This window comes from Salvelinus sp. IW2-2015, linkage group LG20, assembly GCF_002910315.2.
Source record: "Salvelinus sp. IW2-2015 linkage group LG20, ASM291031v2, whole genome shotgun sequence".
NCBI lineage: Eukaryota > Metazoa > Chordata > Actinopteri > Salmoniformes > Salmonidae > Salvelinus > Salvelinus sp. IW2-2015.
The window spans coordinates 42,819,555-42,843,312 of record NC_036860.1 but is presented as its reverse complement, the minus strand read 5'-3'; the positions used below and the strand labels follow the sequence as shown (position 1 = coordinate 42,843,312).

Sequence of the window (23,758 nt, the reverse complement as noted above, 5' to 3'; positions counted from 1 at the left end):
TGAATGCAAAGAGAACTGAGTTTTTTGCTWTTTTAAAGAGGACTRAGATCGGTAATTTTAAAGAGGACTACGTGTGAAAACACCCTTACAGCCAAATCTAGAAGAGATGGCAAAACACAGAGAGGAAATGCTAAAATCACACATCGAAGCAACCCCCCCCCCCCCCCCCCCCCCCCCCCCCCCCCCAGGTCAAAGTAGAAGAAGTAGTAACATCAGCCTGGAGTTACTCACATCCAGCGCCTCCAGCGTCATGAAACCAGAGATAGAAAAGCCATCTATGTGTCCTCCTCAGTGGTAGACTCCTTTCTCTTTCTCCTGGGGGGCTTCGGACGGGAAGAAAAGGGGTTCCTGACTCTTTCCTCCCTCTCCGAATCTGAGGAGAAGCGGAGCCCCACAGAGCCCCCCCTCACATGGTTATTGTTCCTTGTCCCATTTGATCTCCGTCCCCGATCCCTCTCGGACTTAGACTTCCTCTTTTTRCGGAGCCCACTGGACCGAGGGCCATCCATTTCCTCAGAGGAAAAGCCCACCTAGAGACTCCTCTAGTAGAGCAGAGAATCAACCCTGTCAAGGGCACTCACTGGCACAGTTGAACTCCCAGCAGAAAGAAATACCAACAGATATTTCCTAACAATATCCAACAAGTAGTACGTATAGTTACTCAGTGCATGAAATCCAATGAAAAGTAAGCGATCAGATAATATCCAAAGGGCATAGGCTGGAGTAGAGAATGCATTGAGTTATTGAAAGCCCAGCAGCAGGTTCCAAAGCAAAGATCCCCAACGGTCGTCCATCAAATCCACTAATAGACAAAGGGTAATATTATCGTTAGACGTGGAAACCAGACTGTCAACTCAAAAAGAGAGAAAAAAAAGAAAAATCTTTAACTGGAAAAGAATGTCTGATCACTGGACATGTCTTGCCATGGCGAACCAATTGTAAAAAGCCACATCCTGATCCTCCTCAAGGAATCCTCCCTCTTCACATGCTGCAGTCAGCCAGCTCTCTCTCCTGAAAGTCAAAGAGATAGAGAGCATACATTTGCAACATGTTCAGTCAGCAGCAGTCCTTAATGTCGAACGCATTAGGTCAATGAGCCATCCTCTCAAGGTAGGAAGATTATAATACAGTACAGGGGGTTGTTAACRGTCTACATAATGCAACATAAATGAATGTTTCATTACGATATAGCTTCAGACTTCTCACTATACTGTCATTTTTTATTTTACTATGCATAATCATTAGGCTGAAATCATTATGTGGCTGAGATCATTATGTGTTTCAAAGTGCTCCTTCTCTAATACTGTCTCTATAGTTCTCCCCCGTGGTTTTACTCTATCCTGTACTTTTAATGAAACCAGCATTCTTACATGTATAATGTATGGGAATTTTCTCTATTTGGTTAAGCCTATTCCTATACATGTGGATCTTTTAAAAATAGGCCTGCTGTGGTTAGAATCTCAGTTTCTGTTCACTGCATACAGAACACCAGCTTGCCTGATCATCACACTACTATGTCTCAATKTCCAAAATCACTGTGCTTTCACCAGAGGTGAGACAATGTATATAAACTTCATAGTCACCACGACACTTGCCTTTTTGAACACTTCCAATCCCACCTATAATTTACACTCTCWCCATATAGGTGCATAAAACCCTGATTCAGTGTACATTTCTGTGAAAATACCTTTTCCATTAAGTATACCATGTCTTTTTTTCACAGTTGTGTGTGTTCGTCATTATGCATATTTCAATCTATTTATTGAATGGCCAATTCATTATGCAATATTTCTACAAGGTAATTGATTCTTAGAATATACTATACTATAATATGTTTCGTCACAATTTTACATTACAATGAATTTCTTCAAATAGATAACCTCATGTAAACCATATAAACACATTGGTCATAACATCCAAACACTAGTTATTGAATTATGTCTGTCCTTGGGGGTYTGAGATGAGGATTCTGCCAAACAATGCTCTCTCCTAGATCTAGTGTGATGACAAAGACCTTAACTGACAATTGATCTTAAAGCACTTAAATTTGGACCACCCTAAGTCAAAAGTGAATGTGTTCAGTCATAATAGGCTACTCTATGTGATTAACCTATTGGCATTCTAGTCATGCTACATGCTATGCTTTTCAGACAGCATACAGATGACAACACATTCAACAGTTTGTCATCTCAATCATTCCTTAACACAAACATTAATTCTCAGTCTTCTAATCTGCTCTGTATGTCAATACAGATAACCTGTACTCTATGAATACTATCTACAATACCAAAACCCATTTAGATACTAAGTGTACATGACATCACCAAAACGGTAGTCTATCCATCATTGAATACACCAAACAGCACAGGCATGCTCTAGTCTAGCCTCATCCAAGCCACTCTAAATTTCATCACCCCCTCCCAATGCTGCTGGATGAACCGTTCCACAGACAGACAGTAGGAACACACCTTGCCTGCTCCATCATAACCAGACACACCATAATAATCATGTCATAGACAACCACCATCTTCAACTTTGAATGATGTAATTGTCCAAGGATTGCAATGGAAGGTAGCATGAGTAAAACCTGTAATATAYCAATAGCCAGCTAGACTGCAAGTGGCAAATGTTGCACATCAGCACATTACAATGGCTCGCAAATGTGGCTTATTTGGACGGATGGTGCGTAATAAGGGCGCATCTAAACCATCAAAAATCCCAGCCTTGTTTATGCTGCAGTTTTTCCCTTGTTTTAGCCCTAGAAGCTAAATTCAGCCTTTCTTATAACGGTCCTAAGCCATTTCCCAGTCCCTATCCCTTTAACCTGATGCCCCGTGCCAACACTCCCCTAATGACATGCATACAACATAGCTCTAGTAAATCGTTTAAAAGCTGTTTTGGCTCTTTCGCCTTCCCTTTTCTCGTTCCGTGCTGTTATCACATTATCTTGCTGTCTTCCTTCAGTCCTTTTTGTCTGTCTCTCTGTCAGTATATCTCACGCTCCGTGGCCAGTCCAGCCTACAACAGAGACTGGCACTGCTTCCTCTCCTGCTCCTGCTCCAGCTCTCCGCTTATTTTCACTAACACACAAAGCAAGCCTCTTTTTCTCCAAGACACGTCATGCAAAACCAAGAAATGCAAACCCTTGCAAGTGGGGACCGTCCGGGCAAGTCGCTGGTATTCGGATACGAACGGTCAATAAAAGATTAAACAAAAGGAAAAATGTAACTAACAAATAAATCCCGTAAGGAAGCAAAGGCGCTATTCTCTCCCAGTCAGTGCGTGAGGATCCCGGAGAAGGGACCGGGCGCATTGATATGGCGATGCCGCAGTGCCGCTTTACAGGGTATGCGCTTCCTCGGCGCAAATAGTGCTGTCAATGGAATCTGGTATGTTTCGTTGTACTAACGAGAACGGTCAAAACTATACGCTCATGTAATGTTGTCGGTTGAACCTGTAATAAGCCAGATAATGTTATAGCCTACTTATGAATGTTATATGTCTAGCCTACTATAACACAAAAGGTGTGTTACAGTGTCTACTCAACATTTGGACAGTACATTCTCAGCCTAGCTGCCAAAACAATAATTTGTATATTTAAATACATAAAAATACATCTTATTGAGTTTACACTTGTTATGTGACCCTATGTGACAATTCCAGCACTTCGTAACCACTATTTTAAAAACTCATTATAAAACCTGTAGCTTATCTCAAACAACATGTACAATTAATGAATCATCAGAGGAAGGCCATAAAAATTGTCAAAGACCCCGGGCACCCCAGTCATAGACTGTTCTCTCTACCTCCGCATGGCAAGTGGTACCGGAATGCCAAGTCTAGGACAAAAAGGCTTCTCAACAGTTTTTACCCCCAAGCCATAAGGCTCCTGAACAGGTAATCAAATTGCTACCCGGATGTTTTGCATTGTGTGCTCCCCCCCAACCCCTCTTTTACGCTGCTGCTACTCTCTGTTTATCATATATGCATAGTCACTTTAACTATACATTCATGTACATACTACCTCAATTGGTCCGACCAACCAGTGCTCCCGCACATTGGCTAACCGGGTTATCTGCATTGTGTCCCACCACCTACCACCCGCCAACTCCTCTTTTACGCTACTGCTACTCTCTGTTCATCATATATGCATAGTCACTTTAACCATATCTACATGTACATACTACTTCAATCAGCCTGACTAACTGGTGTCTGTATGTAGCCTCACTACTTTTATAGCCTCGCTACTGTTATTTTTCACTGTCTTTTTACTGTTGTTTTTATTTCTTTACTYACCTATTGTTCACCTAATACCTTTTTTGCACTATTGGTTAGAGCCTGTAAGTAAGCATTTCACTGTAAGGTCTACTACACCTGTTGTATTCAGCACACGTGACAAATAAACTTTGATTTGATTTGACAAACCCTCCCACCAGCATGTCGACTCTGCTGTATCCCTATAGCTCTTGTGTCTTGACTATATGGATCTGGAGTAAAGGCAGAGGGAGAAACAGTCAGTCAGCATTGAGCATTATGCTGCTATCACCCCGACACCCATTCAGTGCTATTGACAGATCCATCGTCTGCATGGACCTAAGTGTCAGATTATCACACAGGTTATGTAACAGKGCTAGGTTCTCTCCAGGGAGAGACAAAGGGACAATCTCACTGTACTCTGCTCCCCTGTCAAACCCCACTGAAAAAGAACACTCATGACACTGTGTCACATAACATTTTACTTTTACTGCACATCTACCATTCCAGTGTTTAATTGCGATATTGTAATTACTTCACCACCATGGCCTATTTATTGCCTTACCTCCCTTATCCTACCTCATTTGYAMACACTGTATATATACCTTTTCTACTGTATTATTGACTGTATGTTTGGTTATTCCATGTGTTACTCTGTGTTGCTGTATGTGTCGAACTGCTTTGCTTTATCTTGGCCAGGTCGCAGTTGTAAATGAGAAATTGTTCTCAACTAGCCTACCTGGTTAAATGAAGGTGAWWTATATATTATTTTTAAACTTATCTGAAGTGTTTGGTCATTGGTGGGTCAGGTAAGTCAGCAAGGGTGGTGGTGGAAACAGAGTTCATGTAAATCTAATTTAGTTGAGTAAAAAAATTCAAATAAAGATCACGTTTCCCAATTAGATAAATGATGATGAATATTGAAAACTATGAAATAATTACTTATCATGGTGAATATTGCAATTATATTATTCAAAGGTAAATGACAACCATGTCATTTATTTTATTTAGGTCTAAACAAGTCCCTCTCAAATACATTAAATACAAGTCATATATTCTACCCCAGGATATACAATGATGAATCCTCCAATGTTTCATGCTCGCTTGGGCTTACCGGTAACCACAACCTAAGGATGCTCAGAATCTCCCAAGCAACTTCTTCATTATGGCCACAGTAATGTATTCAGTTGATATGCTACTGCCTAGAGTCCCAAACATGATTATGCAAGGTTGTAGTTATTCCAGGTCAATGCAATGTATCATTTGGGTACAACAAATATATATTCAAACATTGTTATGAGAGTAGCAGCTTTTGTCCTAACCTTGTAAGAGAGAGCTGTGAAAAGCCAAGTGTTGCTTTAATCTCCCTGAGATGCAGAAATGGATTCTCAAAACCATAATTAATTAAGAGCATTTACTTCTATTACTTATTTGTCAATCATACCAATATCGTTCAGTCTTGATTACCCAAACATCTCATTTGCTACTTGTAATAGCTCTTAAAGATTTCTCAGTGGTTCCACTTACATATATGAACAGTGTATTAATTAATACCTCCATGTGTTCCTATGGTTTCTGTATTGATGTTCTGTTCAAGGCTCAAAGCCCCATCCTCCATATTCAATCAGTGGATCAGTGGAGCCGTTGTCACCATGATGCCAGTTGAACATTATTGATTTCCTGTTCCAGTCAGTCATGGGTTCTGAATGCTCAAATGGAACCTGCCCTGAAAAAAGCCATGTGTTAAGAAATAAATGAATAGAATTAAACATCATGTCACGCCCTGACCTTAGATATCTCTGTTTTTCTATATATTTTGGTTAGGTCAGGGTGTGACTAGGGTGGGTACGCTATGTCTAGGGTTTTTGTATGTCTAGGGGTGTTGTATGTCTATGTTGGCCTGATATGGTTCCCAATCAGAGACAGCTGTTTATCGTTGTCTCTGATTGGGGATCATATTTAGGTAGCCATTTTCCTCGTTTGTGTTGTGGGATCTTGTCTACATTGAGTTGCCTGAGTGCTTACCAGTAGCAGCACGTTTCATTTGTTCTTTATTTGTTTTGGTGAGTTTTGATTTATWAAAAATATGTGGAACTCTACTCACGCTGCGCCTTGGTCTCATCTTTACGCCGATCGTGACACATCAAATAAATCTCTTATCAGACTAAATCCAAATCTTAATACTAAAGAGTAATCACATTCAATCTAATATTATTGGTGATAATGTATTATTCATTTCATGATAATAGCCTATAATTATCTTATAACATCAATCAGATTAAAGCCCAAAACACCAGCAGTGTGATTATCTCACCAACATGACATGCCTACATGTTGATAGCTAGCACACAGAGCCATGGTCGTGGTGATGGTGCTCGTGTGTGTTGGTGGCAGCACTGTGGGCTGGTCCTGTGTGAATTAGGAATCAGGAGAGCCACTATTTTTAGCCTACAGGCATAATGATGCAGCCAGAGTGTGGCTCAGCACGGGGGTACGGCTCAAAGAGTGTCCAGTCTGAGTACTTCTATTCCCATCTATGGGGCTCACCACCCTCCCAGCCACCACTGCAGCCCAGCCATGTTACAGTAATGCTCCAGGACACACACATGACCCTGTCTCATCTTCCAGGAGGAGCCAGSATCCTTTTGACAAAGTGATGTGGTAGAGCAGGCAGGGGAGGGGACAAAGAGCCTTCTAATTCAGCTGTCCAGCCTTCTTCTCATTAGGGTGTGTTGTGGGGTGGGGGGGCTCTCTATGATCATGTTTAATTATTAGACTCTAGCCAAACTTTGTCTGCAGCTCCATCTTAACTCTCAGGTCATCACCCTTTGATGTCAGAAAACCCCAAACACATCACTGTCTGTTTTTTGTTGTAGGTCATGAYCCTAACTAAAAGGTTGTTTAGGAAAAGAGAAAAGAAACACCCTTTGATAGACCAGCATGTTGTGTCTGGTTAAAAATWCCTGTATTCAATGGGAGAGCTAAAGAAACGTGTTACTTGTATGTATACTGAACAAAAATATAAACGCAACGTGTAAAGTGTTGGTCTCATGTTTCATGAGCKGAAATAAAAGATCACAGAAATGTTCAAAATGCACAAAAAGCTTATTTCTCTCAAATGTTGTGCACAAATTTGTTTACATCCCTGTTAGCGAGCATTTCTCYTTTGCCAAGATAATCCATATACCTGACAGGTGTGGCATATCAAGAAGCTGATTAAATGAGCATTACACAGGTGCACCTTGTGTTGGGGACAATAAAAGGCCACTCTAAAATGTGCAGTTTTGTCACACAGCACAATTCCACAGATGTCTCAAGTTTTGAGGGAGCATGCAATTGGGATACTGACTGCAGGAATGTCCAACAGAGCTGTTGCCAGATACTAAACACTATCTAGACATGACCAAGGTCAGACACACACACGGCACACATTCTATTCTGGAAAAGAAAGCAACAGGCAGATAAAAAAACTGTGAGAAGGAGAAGAGAAATAAAGAAAAGTGAAGAAGTGCTTTGAAATGCATTTACCTGAGGAGGTTTCTTGCTCTAGGCAGCAACAGCAAACAGACTGAGCCAAATGCCCCATACTATCACTGTGTGATGTGTGAGGAATTCAAAGCTCTCACCTCTTCTTTCAAGTGCTCCCAGCGATGTGAAACACATACAATACTCGCTGATGAGGTGTAACAGTATTAACCCTCAGACTTACAGCTTACAGTATGTTTAATGAACAAGATTAACTCAACTGGTCGCCAGAAATACCAACATTATGTAATCACTTAGCAGAAAAGTGCATATGCAAACTAACATGTATACATGTACATGTACAATATAGCATTATGTGTTTTGCCAAGCTATAATGAAAGCAAAACCGTCTCTCTCTTTCTCCTTGGTGACGCAACCACACAGCAGATGGTAGTAATTAAATGAGATTTACAAATAGATGTTTGGATTTATCTCTTTGTCTCACGTCTCTCATTAAACTATCCCTATTCTCTCTTGATCTGCAGGAATCTCACTTGAGATTGAGATGAGTTGAGTACAATGCAATTTAAACAGCTATTTAATTTGTATGTATGGCACTTATACAGCAACAAAGAGCTGGCTGAATGCTGGATGGAATTGGCTCATCTCTGTACCCCCAAGCCCTCTGTTTCTAAGCCTGGTAATAGCCACTATTATTTCCACTGTGTACACCCTAGTCTTTATAAATGCCTCTCGCTCTGCTCTGTTACCATGCAGAACAACATGGCGTACTGTTTAGTATCATCAATGTAGCTCTGAGTGTACACACTCTGCCCCCGGTATATGCTGTTGCTACTATTAATGTATGGTAGGGATTTGAGTGGTTAAATCACAGTGGGGAAGCCTAATATTCATCAGTTATGACTAACTATCAGTCCCTAAAGAACTAACAAGTGCCTAATGACCTTAAACTGCATGTTAATACATGAATTGATGGCTAATTATTAACAACTAATAAGAGCCATATAATATGATCTATTGTTCTGAAGTGGTGATGAATTATGAATGATGTTTCTATGTATGCCTCAAGGGGAGAAGAATTGTACTGTACATGATGATCCTCTATACATTTGACCTTAGAGTGAATGTCAACAGTCAAGGTTGATGTYATATTAAATAATTGGATTAGTACAGTAGCTAGCCTGGTTACATCTAAAATCAGATCAGATTACACAGTCTTGCACTTATGCAATGCAATGCAATGTATCCCACAAGTCTGCTCTATGAAGACCTAATTGTCACCCATATGAATCAATATGATTGAACACCCTGAAGCTTGTAGCAGTGACATTAACAGGCATAGTGAGAAAAATCTTGATGTATGGGGCCTGTCAAAATCCTCTTTGCTCGTGTTACTTCCCCTGGTTCACACAATCAATCACATCAATCACAAGTCTATCGGCTCATTCTCTTAAGATGAACTTGGGCGGCAGGTAGCCAAGCAGTTAAGAGCATTGGGCCAGTAACCGAAAGGTTGCTGGTTTGATTCCTGGAGCGGAATAGGTGAAATATCTGCAGATGTGCCCATGAGCAAGGCACTTAATCCTAATTGTTCCTGTAAATTGCTGTGGACAAGAGCAGCTGCTAAATGACTACAATGTAAAATATAAATGTTAAAAGTCAGTATTAGAATGAATGGGAGCAGAAGGAGGAGAACACTAAAGATGGTCGATATACTGTATAATTGCCAAGCACTGTAACTCAGTGTTAAGAATAGATTTGAGGCTGTCTGAAGCCCTTCCTAAGAACTGTAGGCTGAGAATGGCTTTTCACTAGACAACTCCAGCTCCAAGAGATAATTTGATCAAATGTGTGTGCCATTTTTCTTTCAATTCCATAAATAAGTTGATACACTTATGTTCTGTGCTTTTCAACTTCATCTTAGTCCCCGGCACAGTGAAGCATTTTCCATATCTGTCATCAGTGCAAATACACCAAGACAGCTTCCAAATATAGCCAGAGATAAAATGTAACAAGGAGAAGAAAACACACTGACAAAAACCTCTCCCCCTCCTCTCGCGTGTACCTTCAACAGTGTGATACCAAAATACAACATGACTTTCAAGTAACTGTAGATTGCATCATGGATATTGAGGATGACGGTTGACCTAAAAACTGAACGCTGAACACATTATGTTTTAATCTCTTTCTTCCTCCCACCATTCTCCACTGTAGAATGCAGCACATTCAGCATATTGCAATTGTTCTCTTTATTCACTATATTACCATATTGTTCATAATTCAATTGTGAGCAAATGGCATAGGTAAGTTCAACCCCCAAGTTCAATCAACAAAGATAAAATACTGAATATACTAAAACTGTCAACATGAGTCAATTCGATATCAGAGAATCCATAACACATGAACAGAAACCATGCAACCGGTGAGTACTACATACATCCACATGATACCGGGGAAAGAAATCAGGTGTAGAATTGTCACTGTTTTTGTAAATWATTTTTTTAACCTTTATTTAACTAGGCAAGTCAGTTAAGAACAAATTCTTATTTTCAATGACTGCCTAGGAACAGTGGGTTAACTGCCTTGTTCAGGGGCAGAACGACATATTTTTTMCCTTGTCAGCTCKGGGATTCTTTCTTGCAACCTTTCGGTTACTAGTMCAATGCTCTAACCACTAGGCTAACTATGATTGTTAGCATGTTCTAAGATGGTTTGTTTGGAGTGGGTTTGCTTGGTGCTCAGAGTCTGAAGACAGGGGGAAATAAGGTGGAAATGGGTCTTTTTTTTGTGCCTTTTCTACTCGTTTATGTAATAGCAGGAAGGTCATAACCTCCCATGTTTCCTTATTTACATGGAACTCTGGCTGAGTGGCTCAGTAGCATCAGGCCCCATTAGCTCAGGGCATGTGTCCAGTGCTTAGTAGTGTAAAGCTTTTAAGTAAAAATACTTTAAAGTTGTYACGACTTCCGCCGAAGTCGGCTCCTCTCCTTGTTCAGGCGGCATTCGGCGGTCGGCGTCACCGGCTTTCTAGCCATCCCCTTTCCATTTTTTATGTATCCATTAGTTTTGTCTTGTTCCCTGCACACCTGGTTTTCATTCCCCAATCAATTCATATGTATTTATTCCTCTGTTCCCCATCTTTGTGTAGGATTGTTTGTGTTACGTGTATTTTGATATTGTGGATATTGTTACTCGCATTACTTTTTGTCTATGTTCCGTGTTTTGAGCACATTTTATGTATTTTGTGCTGTCATTTTGACCGGAATAAAAAGTGCGCCTGTTCACTGCACTCTGCTCTCCTGCACCTGACTTCGCCTCCAATACACACTCCTAACAAAAGTACTACTTAAGTATCTGTACTTTAGTATTCATATTTTTGACAACTTTTACTTCACTACATTCCTAAAGAAAATATGGTACTTTTTACTCCAAATTACATTTTGAATGCCTAGCAGGACAGGAAAATTGTCAAATTCCCGCACTTATCAAGAGAAAAAGTGGGCATCCCTACTGTCTCTGRCCTGGCGGACTCACTAAACACAAATTCATCTTTTGGAAATAATGTCTGAGTGTTGGAGTGTAGCCGTACATTTTTAAAACAAGAAAATGGTGCCGTCTGCTTTGCTTAAAATAAGGAATTTTAAATGAGTTATGCTTTTACCCTTGATACTTAAGTATATTTTAGCAATTACATTTACTTTTGATACTTAAGTATATTTAAAACCAAATACTTTTACTCAAGTAGTATTTTACTGGCTGACTTTCACTTTTACTTGAGTAACTTTCCATTAAGGTATCTATACTTTCACTCAAGTATGACAATTGGGTACTTTTTMCACTACTGCCAGTGCTGGTACAAACACATCATAGGCAGGAGGCAGAGACAGAGTGTGACGGCAGTCCGTGGCACATGTAGACCCCCACCCCCCATCACTCCTACTCCCATCCATGGATCACATGACATAAAAGAGCGGCACACAGACATTTTTTGTTCACCCTCGACACCAAACACACACAGACACACACCACAGACAAACACAGACACACACAGACACACACACACAGACTCCTCAAACTCCGCTAATTGTGCCTTTTATGAAGCAAAATGAGAACAGTATATCTCATTGTGCAGTCGAGGGGAGGAGGGGGGAAACGGAGGAGGGAGGTTAGTGGTGGTGGTGGGGGGGATCTCTTTGGAATACGAGGCAGGGATATTTTCCAATTACTCAGCCCTTTCTCCCTCGCATCCCACAGGGCGAGAGAGGCAAAGGCAAAGTCGCGCTCGTTTATTAGTATTAGGGTCTCGTTCCCCCTGGAGGCCGCTCTGCTCTCCCCCTCTCGCTCCTTACAGCGCTGCGCCATGCACACAGGATCACTATAATAGAATTTGTAAGCCTTCAAGACAAAATTACATGAAATATGTTTGCAGGGGAAAGGGACCTGTGGGATGAGGGCTGGGGGGACAAGGTTTCCTGGGTAGAATAGGGTGGGTGAGTGTGCATGGTACAGCCAGAGAGAGAGTTGAACTGAATGAATACTATGACTTAATTTCATCTCATTTTATGCTACTTGCCTGCACTGGATCTTCCACTTGCATTATTGGCGAGGAAAAGGTTCAACAACCATTTATTTGCAGGCTCTCCATAATGGAAGGTGCCTGCATCATCAGAAATTAACCTTCAGGGTGACAGTTCATTTAGAAGGGAGTGTTTCTTTAGTTGCTTATAAACCCACATGTAGAGTGTAAATTGTTAGTGATGATAAAACCACAGTATGACTTATTCAAACACTRACCTCACAAATCACTCACTTAATAGATGGGCTCCAGGAAGATAATAATATTGGCACCCCAGAGCCAAACARCCTGTCACGAGAGACTGGGAAGATAAGAATTGAATGCCTACATGTTTCCATTTCCATGAYGGAGAAGCGTTGATGCCCAGGATTTGGAAAGATTATAAGGATCAAAAGGATGATCTGGTGTTCTCTTTGGTGGAAGAATCCTCCAATGATTTAGCACTGACGTTACATGAGGTCTGTCATCTAAAGGTCACCAAAGGGCAGAGTGAATACTTAAACCCTAAACCCTAATTGATACCGCCAGGGGGAACCAAACAAGTCTTATCAACCAGCCACTTGAAAATATCAGAAATGCAATTATGATAATGTATGGATGATATAGATCGCTCTGGTCCCTGAGTAACTCCAACAGTTCCCCCATTTTGTATGTATCCCGCAGACAAGCACATCTCAGTTTGCCGATGACACAACGGTGGTAGGCATGATCACCGACAACGATGAGGCAGCCAATAGGGAGGGGGTCAGAGATCTGACAGTGTGGACCTGGCAGTGTGGTGCCAGGACAACAACATCTCCCTCAACGTCAGTAAGACAAAGGAGCTGATCGTGGACTACAGGAAACAGAGGGCCGAGCACGCCCCCATTCACATCGACTGGGCTGTAGTGGAATGGGTTGAGAGCTTCAAGTTCCTCGGTGTCCACATCACTAAGGATCTATCATGGTCCAAACACACCAACATAGTCGTGAAGAGGGCACATCAATTCCTCTTCCCCCTCAAGAGGCTGAAACGATTTGGCATGGGCCCTCAGATCCTCAAAAAGTTCTATAGCTGCACCATCGAGAGCATCTTGACTGGCTGCATTACCGCTTGGTATGGCAACTGCTTGACATCCGACTGCAAGGCGCTACAGAGTGTAATGCATACGGCCCAGTATATCACTGGGGCCGAGCTTCCTGCAACCCAGGACCTCTATATCAGGCGGTGCCAGAGGAAGGGCCCAAAAATTGTGAAAGACTCCAGATACCCAAGCCACAGACTGTTCTGTCTGCTACCACACTGCAAGCAGTACCAATGCACCAAGTCTGAAACCAACAGGACCCTGAATAGCTTCTACCCCCAAGCCATAAGACTGATAAACAAGACTGCTAAATAGCTAATCAAATAGCTACCCGGACTACCTGCATTGACCCTTTTTTGCACTAACTCTCTTGTACTGACTCTACCAACACACACTGGACTCTACCTACACACTCACACATTACCTCAAAGCCCTGCACATTGACTCGGTACTGGTACTCCCTGTATATAGCCATGTTATTTTCTACACCCTATATATAGTTATGGTMTTTTTACTCTTTATTTTTATTCGTTATTCACTGTACCACTATTTCTATTTTTGTATTTTCTATCTTATCTTTCATCTGATTAATGGAAAATGACCCGTAAGTAAGCATTTAACTGTTAGTCTACACCTGTTGTCTACGAAGCATGTGACAAATACATTTTTATTTGATTTGATTCAACTACTGTATCATTGGTTGCAGCATTACACAACTCAGAATAACACAAAACACTAAACAGATGTCAGGTGGTTTCCCAGTCAGGTGCCCCATGAGACTTGTATGCTACATGCTCATGTTGATGGTGGTGAGAAACCTGCAGATCCATCTCCATTTGTAGAGGCTCAGTCAGTGCATCTCAGTGTGTCTCATTGTGTCTCAGTGTGTCTGCAGGGCCAGACAATACTACACCATAGATGCTCCTTCTGTAAATATCTGTTTTTCAATAGAGCTGTTTAGTTTGCTGTGCCGGTAATTTACACAAGTAGTCTCAAGATGAAGCTTTCTTCTTTGTCGAGATAAACGAGCGCTCCGTGACAAAACCATGCGCTTACAATTATCCACTTCAGTCCCATTCTGAGTCAGACACTGCAGAATGCCAGCATGCCACTGTGTGTGAGGAGGAAAGGCAGGGAGGGGAAAGTGWTTTCACAGGAAGCAGGGTAGGAGATGAGATGAAAAAAGAAAAGGAGGAAACATTTCTCAATGTAATTTGGTTAATTTGGAGGAATTGACTGACTTCAAAACAGCATTATACTGGGGTCAGATATTCCTTGAAGGGGGTGTCACAGGATTCAAGAGAGAGGATACCATTACTCTAATAGTGAGCTGACCGATGAGGGATTGGTGTATCTGCAACAAGCGGTTCTAAGAATGGTTAATGGCAGTGTTTATTAGTTGAGGTTTCTAAATGAGTGGCCCCTCACGAGCCACACACAGCTAGGAATTCATTTATAATAAAACACATTCAAAATAAATAGAAATATGCAAAAATATGCAGAAAGCAGACATACAAACACAGACAAAAACATTACACCTTTCATTACACAAACAAACATAAACAGGCGACATATGTTCAAACAGGCAGAGTTAATTGTAGGAGGCATTGTGAATTATTACTGGAACCATCATGTTATGCCAATCTCATTAAAGCATTTACTAAAGTAGTGTAGCATATTGAATAAGAAAAAGGACTATAACATTCAATTATGCGGCAGCTTTCAACCTGAGAGAGACAAAAGTACTTATGCATTTTTCATGAGATGTGGAAGGGCCTCAATAAGTAGTGTCAAATACGGATCATTAGGAGTTCATGGACATCAACCGGCTTTTCCCATAATGCCCCAGGCCCTCAATCAAATGGCCCGTAATGAACTGACAGGATGTTACCTCAACAACAACACCAGACAAAAAGAGCTTTTGCAAATGTTTAAAACAACAAGGGTAAATAGACCCTCTTATAAGGTGTGAACCTGTTTTTAGGGAATGGTAATGGTCTGTTAGATTTAGACACATTCCAGAGCAAAGTTCTCCTGAACTTCGGTTTTAGAAAAATAAGTAAAGTTGCACAGTAAGTGAACTACAATAGCAGCATGGTTCACAGGTTTCTGCCGGCAAGGCAAGGTAGACATGTTAACACTCCGTAGGGCTGCTCTCTGGGTTGAGCCAAGCATGGAATCTAATGAAAAATCTCTCTCATATCCATGGTTTCACCTGCCCAAACACTTCATGCAAGATAAAATGGCTGACAAGACAGCTAAAGCCCATGCCCAGGTTATTTGTTGCCAAATGTCAAGAGCTTTCCACAATATGAAGTGATTGTCTTTGTACATTTCTGGGGGTTTCAGTCAAAAAAGAAAAATATATGCACTATGCATAAATTTCTCTGCCATTTCCTGGTTCAAATTCAAATAGTTCGCCTAATTTCAGTTTATGTGACAAAACAAGCAATTATTTTGCGGATAATCATACCGGCCGTAACGGGAGAAATTGAGGATATTTACTCAGCAAAACTCCATATTTAGTGATTAACGAACACATTTTGACATTAAAACACTTGCAGAGCTGTATAATGGGAGTTTGAATCGGAGATTCCTGCGTGTTAGATACATCTCTGGCCCATCTACTGTTGCTCCCCAATTCTGACTTGTGCTCTGATATCTGTTTCACTGATTTCTGCTCTTGTAAAAGCCTGGGTTTTCTGCACGTTAACACTAGAAGCTTATTACCTAAAATGTATCAATTGAAAGTGTGGGTTCACAGCTCAAATCCAGATGTGTTGGTCATTACTGAGACGTGGTTAAGAAAGAGTGTTTTGAACACTGATGTTAACTTTTCTGGTTATAATCTTTTTCGGCAAGACAGATTTTCCAAAGGTGGTGGAGTGGCAATCTTTACCAAGGAACACCTTCAGTGCGTGGTTGTCTCCTCCAAGTCTGTCCCCAAACAATTTGATTCGCTGGTTTTAAGCATTCAACTTTCAAATAGCTCTTTGTTGACTGTTGCTGGGTGTTATCGTCCACCCTCCTCCTCACAGCTGGCCATGTCCCTTAATGTTGATGATGTGGTTGTTACAAGGAGCACATGGCTGAGCTCTTTAATCACCACTTCATTAAGTCAGGATTTCTATTTGACTCAGGCATGCTTCATTACCCGTCCAACATTTCCTCATCTCCTACCCCTTCTAATGCGACTAGCCCCGATGCTCCTCCCTCTTTTCCCCCTGCCCCGCTACAAAGTTTCTCCCTGCAGGCGGTCACTGAGTCTGAGGTGCTAAAGGAACTCCTTAAACTTGACCCCCAAAAAACATCTGGGTCAGATGGTTTGGATCCTTTCTTCTTTAAGGTTGCAGCCCCTATCATCGCCTATCTCGGACCTTTTTAACCTGTCTCTCCTCTCTGGGGAGGTTCCCATTGCTTGGAAGGCAGCCAGGGTGAGTCTTTTATTTAAAGGGGAGATCAAGCTGATCCTAACTTTTATAAGTGAATTTCTATTTTGTTAAACGCTCTACAACAAAGCTTTCTTAATGTCCAACAAGCTTTCTCTGCCCTTAACCTTGCTCTGAACACCTCCAAAACAAAGTCAAGTGGTTTGGTAAGAAGAATGCCCCTCTCTCCACTTCTTTGATTACTACCTCTGTGGGTTTAGAGCTTGAGGTAGTCACCTCATACAAGTACTTGGGAGTATGGCTAGACAGTACACTTTCCTTCTCTCAGAACATACCAAAGCTGCAGGCTAATGTTAAATCTAGACTTGGTTTCCTCTATCATAATCACTCCTCTTTCACCCCAGCTGCCAAACTAACCCTGATTCAGATGACCATCCTACCCATGCTAGACTACGGAGACGTAATTTATAGATCGGCAGGTAAGGGTGCTCTCGGGTGGCTGGATGTTCTTTGCCATTCGGCCATCAGATTTGCCACCAATGCTCCTTATCGGACACATCACTGCACTCTATACTCCTCTGTAAAGTGGTCATCTCTGTATACCCGTCGTAAGACCCACTGGTTGATGCTTATTTATAAAACCCTCTTAGGCTTCACTCCACCCTATCTGAGATACCTACTGCAGCCCTCATCCTCTACATACAACACCCGTTCTGCCAGTCACATTCTGTTAAAGGTCCCCAAAGCACACACATCCCCGGGTCGCTCGTCTTTTCAGTTTGCTGCAGCTAGCGACTGGAATGAGCTGAAACAAACACTCAAACTGGACAGTTTTATCTCCATCTCATCATTCAAAGACTCAATCAGGGACACTCTTACTGACAGCTGTGGCTGCTTCGCGTGATGTACTGTTGTCTCTACCTTCTTGCCCTTTGTGCTGTTGTCTGTGCCCAATATTGTTTGTACCATGTTTTGTGCTGCTACCATGTTGCGCTTCTGCCATGTTGTGTTGCTACCATGTTGTTATCATGTGGTGTTGCTACCATGCTGTGCTGTCATGTGTTGCTGCCATGTTGTTGTCTTAGGTCTCTCCTAAAGTAGTGTTGTGGTGTCTCGCTTGTCGTGATGTGTGTTTTGTCCTATATTTGTATTTTTAAACCTAGCCCCCGTCCCCACAGGAGACCTTTTGGTAGGCCGTCATTGTAAATAAGAATTTGTTCTCAACTGACTTGCCTGGTTATTAAATAAAGGTTAAATAAAATAAATAMAAATATAAATCTCTGACGCACAGATACTGGGGCATCTAAAGTCTTAGCTCCAATGGCAGCATATTGAATATTTAAACTACTTTCCAAATGGGTGAATTATCTCAAAACAATTAACATTTGACATGAAGTCTGCCTTGGTGTTTACATTGCAGTGTTATTGGTTTAAGAGAAGTATTCATTTTTTAAATGATTTTTTAATCTCCATTTGTGCTCATTTACCAGTTTTTCGGCTTCTTGAGAAAAAAAGGGTTTGCAATGGTGATAATATGATGTTTGTGTTCCAACACAGTTTTTTGTTGTATTTATTTTATATTGAACAAAAATATAAACGCAACATGCAACAATTTAATAGATTTTACTGAGTTACAGTTCATATGAGGAAATCAGTCAATTTAAATAAATAAATTAGGCCCTAATCTATGGATTTCGATAAAATGCAATTGGGTTCATTTTCCGTAGCTTATGCCTACCCATACCATAACCCCACCACCACCACGGGGCACTCTGTTCACAACGTTGACATCAGCAAACATGACGCTCACCAACATTTTTTTATTTTTTATTTTTTATTTCACCTTTATTTCACCAAGTAGGCAAGTTGAGAGCAAGTTCTCATTTACAACTGCGACCTGGCCAAGATAAAGCAAAGCAGTGCGACACAAACAACAACACAGAGTTACACATGGAATAAACAAACGTACAGTCAATAACACAATAGAAAAAGTCTATATACAGTGTGTGCAAATGGCGTGAGGAGGTAAAGCAATAAATAGGCCATAGTAGCGAAGTAATTACAATTTAGAAAATTAACMCTGGAGTGATAGATGTGCAGATGATGATGTGCAAGTAGAAATACTGGTGAGCAAAAGAGCACAAAAAGTAAATATAAACAATATGGGGATGAGGTAGGTAGATTGGGTGGGCAATTTACAGATGGGCTGTGTAAAGCTGCAGCGATCGGTAAGCTGCTCAGATAGCTGATGCTTAAAGTTAGTTAGGGAGATATAAGTCTCCAACTTCAGCGATTTTTGCAATTCGTTCCAGTCATTGGCAGCAGAGAACTGGAAGGAATACAACGCCATACACGTGGTCTGTTGTTGTGGACGTACTGCCAAATTCTCTAAAACGACGTTGGAGGCGGCTTATGGTAGACAAATCAACATTAAATTATCTGGCAACAGCTCGGGTGGACATTCCTGCAGTCAGCATGCCAATTGCACACTCCCTCAAAACTTGAGATATCTGTGGCATTGTGTTGTGTGACAAAACTGCACATTTTAGAGTGGCCTTTTATTGTCCCCAGCACAAGGTGCACCTGTGTAATGATCATGCGGTTTAATCAGCTTCTTGATATTCCACACCTGTCAGATGGATGGATTATCCTGGCAAAGGAGACATGGTCGCTAATAGGGATGTAAACAAATTTGTGCACAATATTTGAGAGAAATAAGCTTTTTGTGCATTTGGAACATTTCTGGGATATTTTATTTCAGCTCACGAAACATCGAACCAACACTTTACATGTTGCATTTATATTTTTGTTCAGTGTAGCTAGACCTTGTAGGTAGTGATCACACTGAGGGCCTAATTACATGCAAGCTTCTTAGAGAAACTTTTTCCTAATGGGATACCTCTCTTCGTCTCTTTGATAGCACTGACTGTATGGGCATAATGAATAACTTGGGAAGGAAGACATTGATTGTGGGCCCACTGAGCCTGGCGGGAAAATAATTAACGACAGCCTCGAATGGAACGGCAGTCTGGAAGACAAATTGATGGTGACAGATGGATGGTGACAGATCTGGCTCATAGACTGACTTGGAGTTATGTTAATAAAACCCTCCAGGTTGACATGCTCCTGGCAGGCTGGCAGACCAACCTCGGTGCAGGGCGGGGGCTGAGTGGAGGCCCAGAACCCTGTACATTACTGCTCACACTGACGACATCACCAGTAACGCACATAAAATGACATGGGTATGTTTTGTCACTTTGTGTTGAGTGTGATTTGAAAGCAAGGTCATGGCCAGGAAATAGTTTGACATAATAAAGAAGGCAGAGCATTGCTATCCCATGATACCCTAAAAACACATCCTATTTTTGTGAGCTCCTCCAGATAATGTACAAGACATGCTCCTGTTTAGCAATCATGTACAAACCAGTCATTTTCTCCTGAAATATCTTGTTTGATGTGTTCTGACACCTTACAGTCCATGGAGTGGTTGTCACTATGTACAATAGGATTGGCTAACAGTGCATGTCAGTTAAACTGGGTGGTGTTGAACAACGGATTTGAGGACGTGTGAAGATAAAGCCAGCCAGCCCAGGTTGCTTAGCATATTAATGAAATCCATGGTTAAATACTTATAAAATCCCATTACTCACACACATAATGAATCATCCAACCAATCTCTGAACTGTTGGAACAGCTGCCTATTACTGTTCTATTACTGTTCTAGAACTGTTCTATTACAGTTCTAGAAATGCTCTAGAATGGTTCTATTACTGTTCTATAAGAGTTCTGACACAAATGACTGGTGGTTAAAACATCACCGACAACCCAAACCGCACACACTAAGCAGGTTGCCATTTTTTAAATCAGATATGGTGTAGGAGACATGGAGTTTAGTTAAGAAGCCTACAGTTCTTGACCCTGCAGTCACTACAGGTACTGTAGTGCTGGATGTGAGACAGTATATATAAGCACACAGATTTTTCTAGAACACCTGCCTGCCCTATAAAGAAACAGATTGTGTTCATTTAGGCCCTGTCTACCAGGCCTCTCTATGTGCTACAGTAGATGCAAGCCAGGCCCACCTGGGTTATGACATTACCTCCCCAATAATTGCAGCATGAGGCTGTGGGGCTACAAGGCTAGTCCAGGGCCATGATGAAGTAATACATCATGCCACAGCAACTGAAACCACTCACTGAGTCTGGAGCAGGAAGGGGGAGATTAGGAGGAGAGGAGGAGAGGAGGAAAGGGGGAAAGGGGTAGAGGGGGAAGACAGGAGAGGAGGAGAGGAAGAGGAGAGGAGGAAGAGAGGACAAGAGGAGGACGAGAGGAGGAGAGGAGGAGAGGTGAAGAGGGGAAGAGGGGGAGAGGGGGGAAACTATTCTGTGATGCATCTGGCACAATCACAGAAAAAGAGAGCGTGACAGAGAAGAACGATAATTGGAGAGGGAGAGAGGGAAGTTGGGAATGAAATGTTAAGATGGCGGCGCTGAGGAGGGCACATGTCTTGCTGGTTACTGCTCAACTTTGCTTTTTTATGGCTATTTATGTGTTAATTATTACTTTATTTGCTCAGCATGTTCGTGCAATAATACGACCGACAAACATTTTTGGATCATGAATTGGAAGCTACACACTTATCTCTCAGCCTCCATGATCTGGAATACTACTCCTTTGTTCCCCGCACAGTGGGCTCATCTGTTGCTGCTGACTAAGACGACCGAAGGCAACGCCCGCGACGAAGAAGAGGAAGAAAAGGGGGACTCCAAGGTACTGTAGGCTGAAAAGAACAGCCTAAGGTCATCTCCAAGGTAGGCTGAAAAGAACAGCATACGGCCTCCTCTTCCTGGTATCCTGATGGCTAATGTGAACTTTGTGAACTCAGAGCAAGGCTTCAATTGCAGAGGGACATCCCGGAATGCTGTGTCTTTGTTTTTACAGAGACATGGCTTACGGACGATACACTCAACTCTGTTATTCAAGCAGACGTTTTTCCAATTTCCGTATGGATCAAATGGCGGCTTCTGGTAAGAGCAGGGGGGAGGGTATGTTTCCATATCAACAATTCCTGGTGTACCGAAGCTGAAAACATCTTGAGCTCCTGTTCACCCGACCTGGAGTTTCTGATGCTGAAATGTCGACCCCACTATATGCCGAGAGAATTCACGTGTGCTATTATCCCAGCTGTGTACATACCGCCACAAGCAAACACTGAGGAGGCACTCAGCGAACTATACAACATCATTAGCCAGAAAGAATCCTCTCACCCGGAAGCAGTCTTTATTGTCACAGGTGATTTTAACCAAGTATGTTTAAAACATATTTTTCCGGTCTCTCTCTGTTCCTACTCCCAGCCTACAAGCAGCAACTCAAGAGGGAGCCACCAACACAGAGAATAGTGAGGCGCTGGACAGAGGAGGCAGACTCAATGCTGCAGGACTGTTTTGAGAATACTGATTGGAATATGTTCAAAGATTCATCCACCCAAGACTCATCCATCAACACTGAGGAATATACTGTACGTCGTCAGTCACAGGCTTCGTTAGGAAATGTAATGATGATGTTGTACCCATAATAACAATCTGGACATATCCTAACCACAAACTCTGGAGATATCCRTCCCATGCTGAAAGCACGTAATGCAGCATTCAATGTCAGTAGAAAGAACCTCGATGACTCTGTGGCATGTGACGTGTACAAGGCAAGCAGGTATGAACTCCGCAAATCCATTAGGGATGCAAAAAGACAATACTGACTCAAACCTGAATTGATGTTTGACAATTCAGTCTCGCAACGCATGTGCCAAGGACTACAGACTATCATGGACTACAAAGGCAAATCCAGCAGCTTAACACATTCTATGCTCGCTTCGAGGCAGACAATACCAAGCAATCCAGAAAATTCTCGCTGTTCCGATGACCAGGTGCTTTTGCCCTCCGAGGCTGACGTGAGGAAATAATACTCACAAAACCGTCGGCTCAGATGGCATCCCTAGCCGCGTCCTCAGAGTGTCTGCTGATCAGCTGGAGGGCATATTCTCTGACATCTTCAACCTGTCCCTGTCCCAGGCTGTATTCTTCACCTGCTTCAAGGAGACCACCATCGTCCCAGTGCCCCAAAAAAACATGCCCAAATGTCTATCGCCCCTTCACACTCACCCCGGTCATCATGAAGTGCTTCGAGAAGCTGGTCATGGCCCACATCAAGGCCAGTATTCCAGGCTTCACTGGACCCACTCCAATTTGCCTACTGCTCCAACAGATCCACGGCCACAACCCATCTGGACAAGAGGAACACCTACAGTATGTGAGAATGCTGTTCACCGACTACAGTTCAGCATTCAACACTATTGTTCCCTCCAAGCTCGACACCAAACTCTGACCCCTGGGTCTGGACACCACCTTCTGTAACTGGATCCTGGACTTCCTGACGGGAAGACCACAGGCTGTAAGGATTGGGGGGAAAAAACTCCTCCACACTGACTCCTCCTCAGTCCTCTGCTGTACTCCCTGTTCACCCACGAATGTGTGGCTTTGCACGACACCAACTCCATCATCAAGTTTGCTGATGACACCACGGTTGTAGGCCTGATAACCAACAATGACGAATCAGCCTATAGGGAGGAGGTAAGTGAACTGGAATTATGGTTCCAGGACAACAACCTCTTCCTCAACGTCAGCAAAATAAAGGAATTGATTGTTGACTTCAGGAAGCAGAACATGCCCCAATCCACATCAATGGGACCGCAGAGTCAGCAGTTTTAAGTTTCTCTGCATGCACGTCACCGAGGACTTGACACGGAAAAGCAACATCACCACTCTTGTCAAGAGGGAGCAACAGGACATCTACCCGAAACAGTGTCTGAGGAAGGCCTGCAGCATCATCAAGAACCCCACACACCCCAGCCTCGAGCCGCTCAGTCCCTTACCGTCGGTCAGACGGGAGGTCTGATAGAAACTGTCTCTCAGCCTGTTGGTATCTACAAGCCA

General features: G+C 42.2%; 1 protein-coding gene across 1 annotated transcript in view; it reads right to left on the bottom strand.

The window, feature by feature from the left end:
- LOC111980328 (autism susceptibility gene 2 protein-like) overlaps positions 1-3,291 on the bottom strand; it is a 614,157-nt gene extending 610,866 nt beyond the window's left edge. The window contains 3 exon segments of the mRNA XM_024011054.2: positions 232-281; positions 284-1,011; positions 3,144-3,291. Coding sequence (XP_023866822.2) covers positions 232-281; positions 284-509 — 276 coding nt within the window. The 5' untranslated portion in view covers positions 510-1,011; positions 3,144-3,291.
- Positions 3,292-23,758: the final 20,467 nt, after the last annotated feature.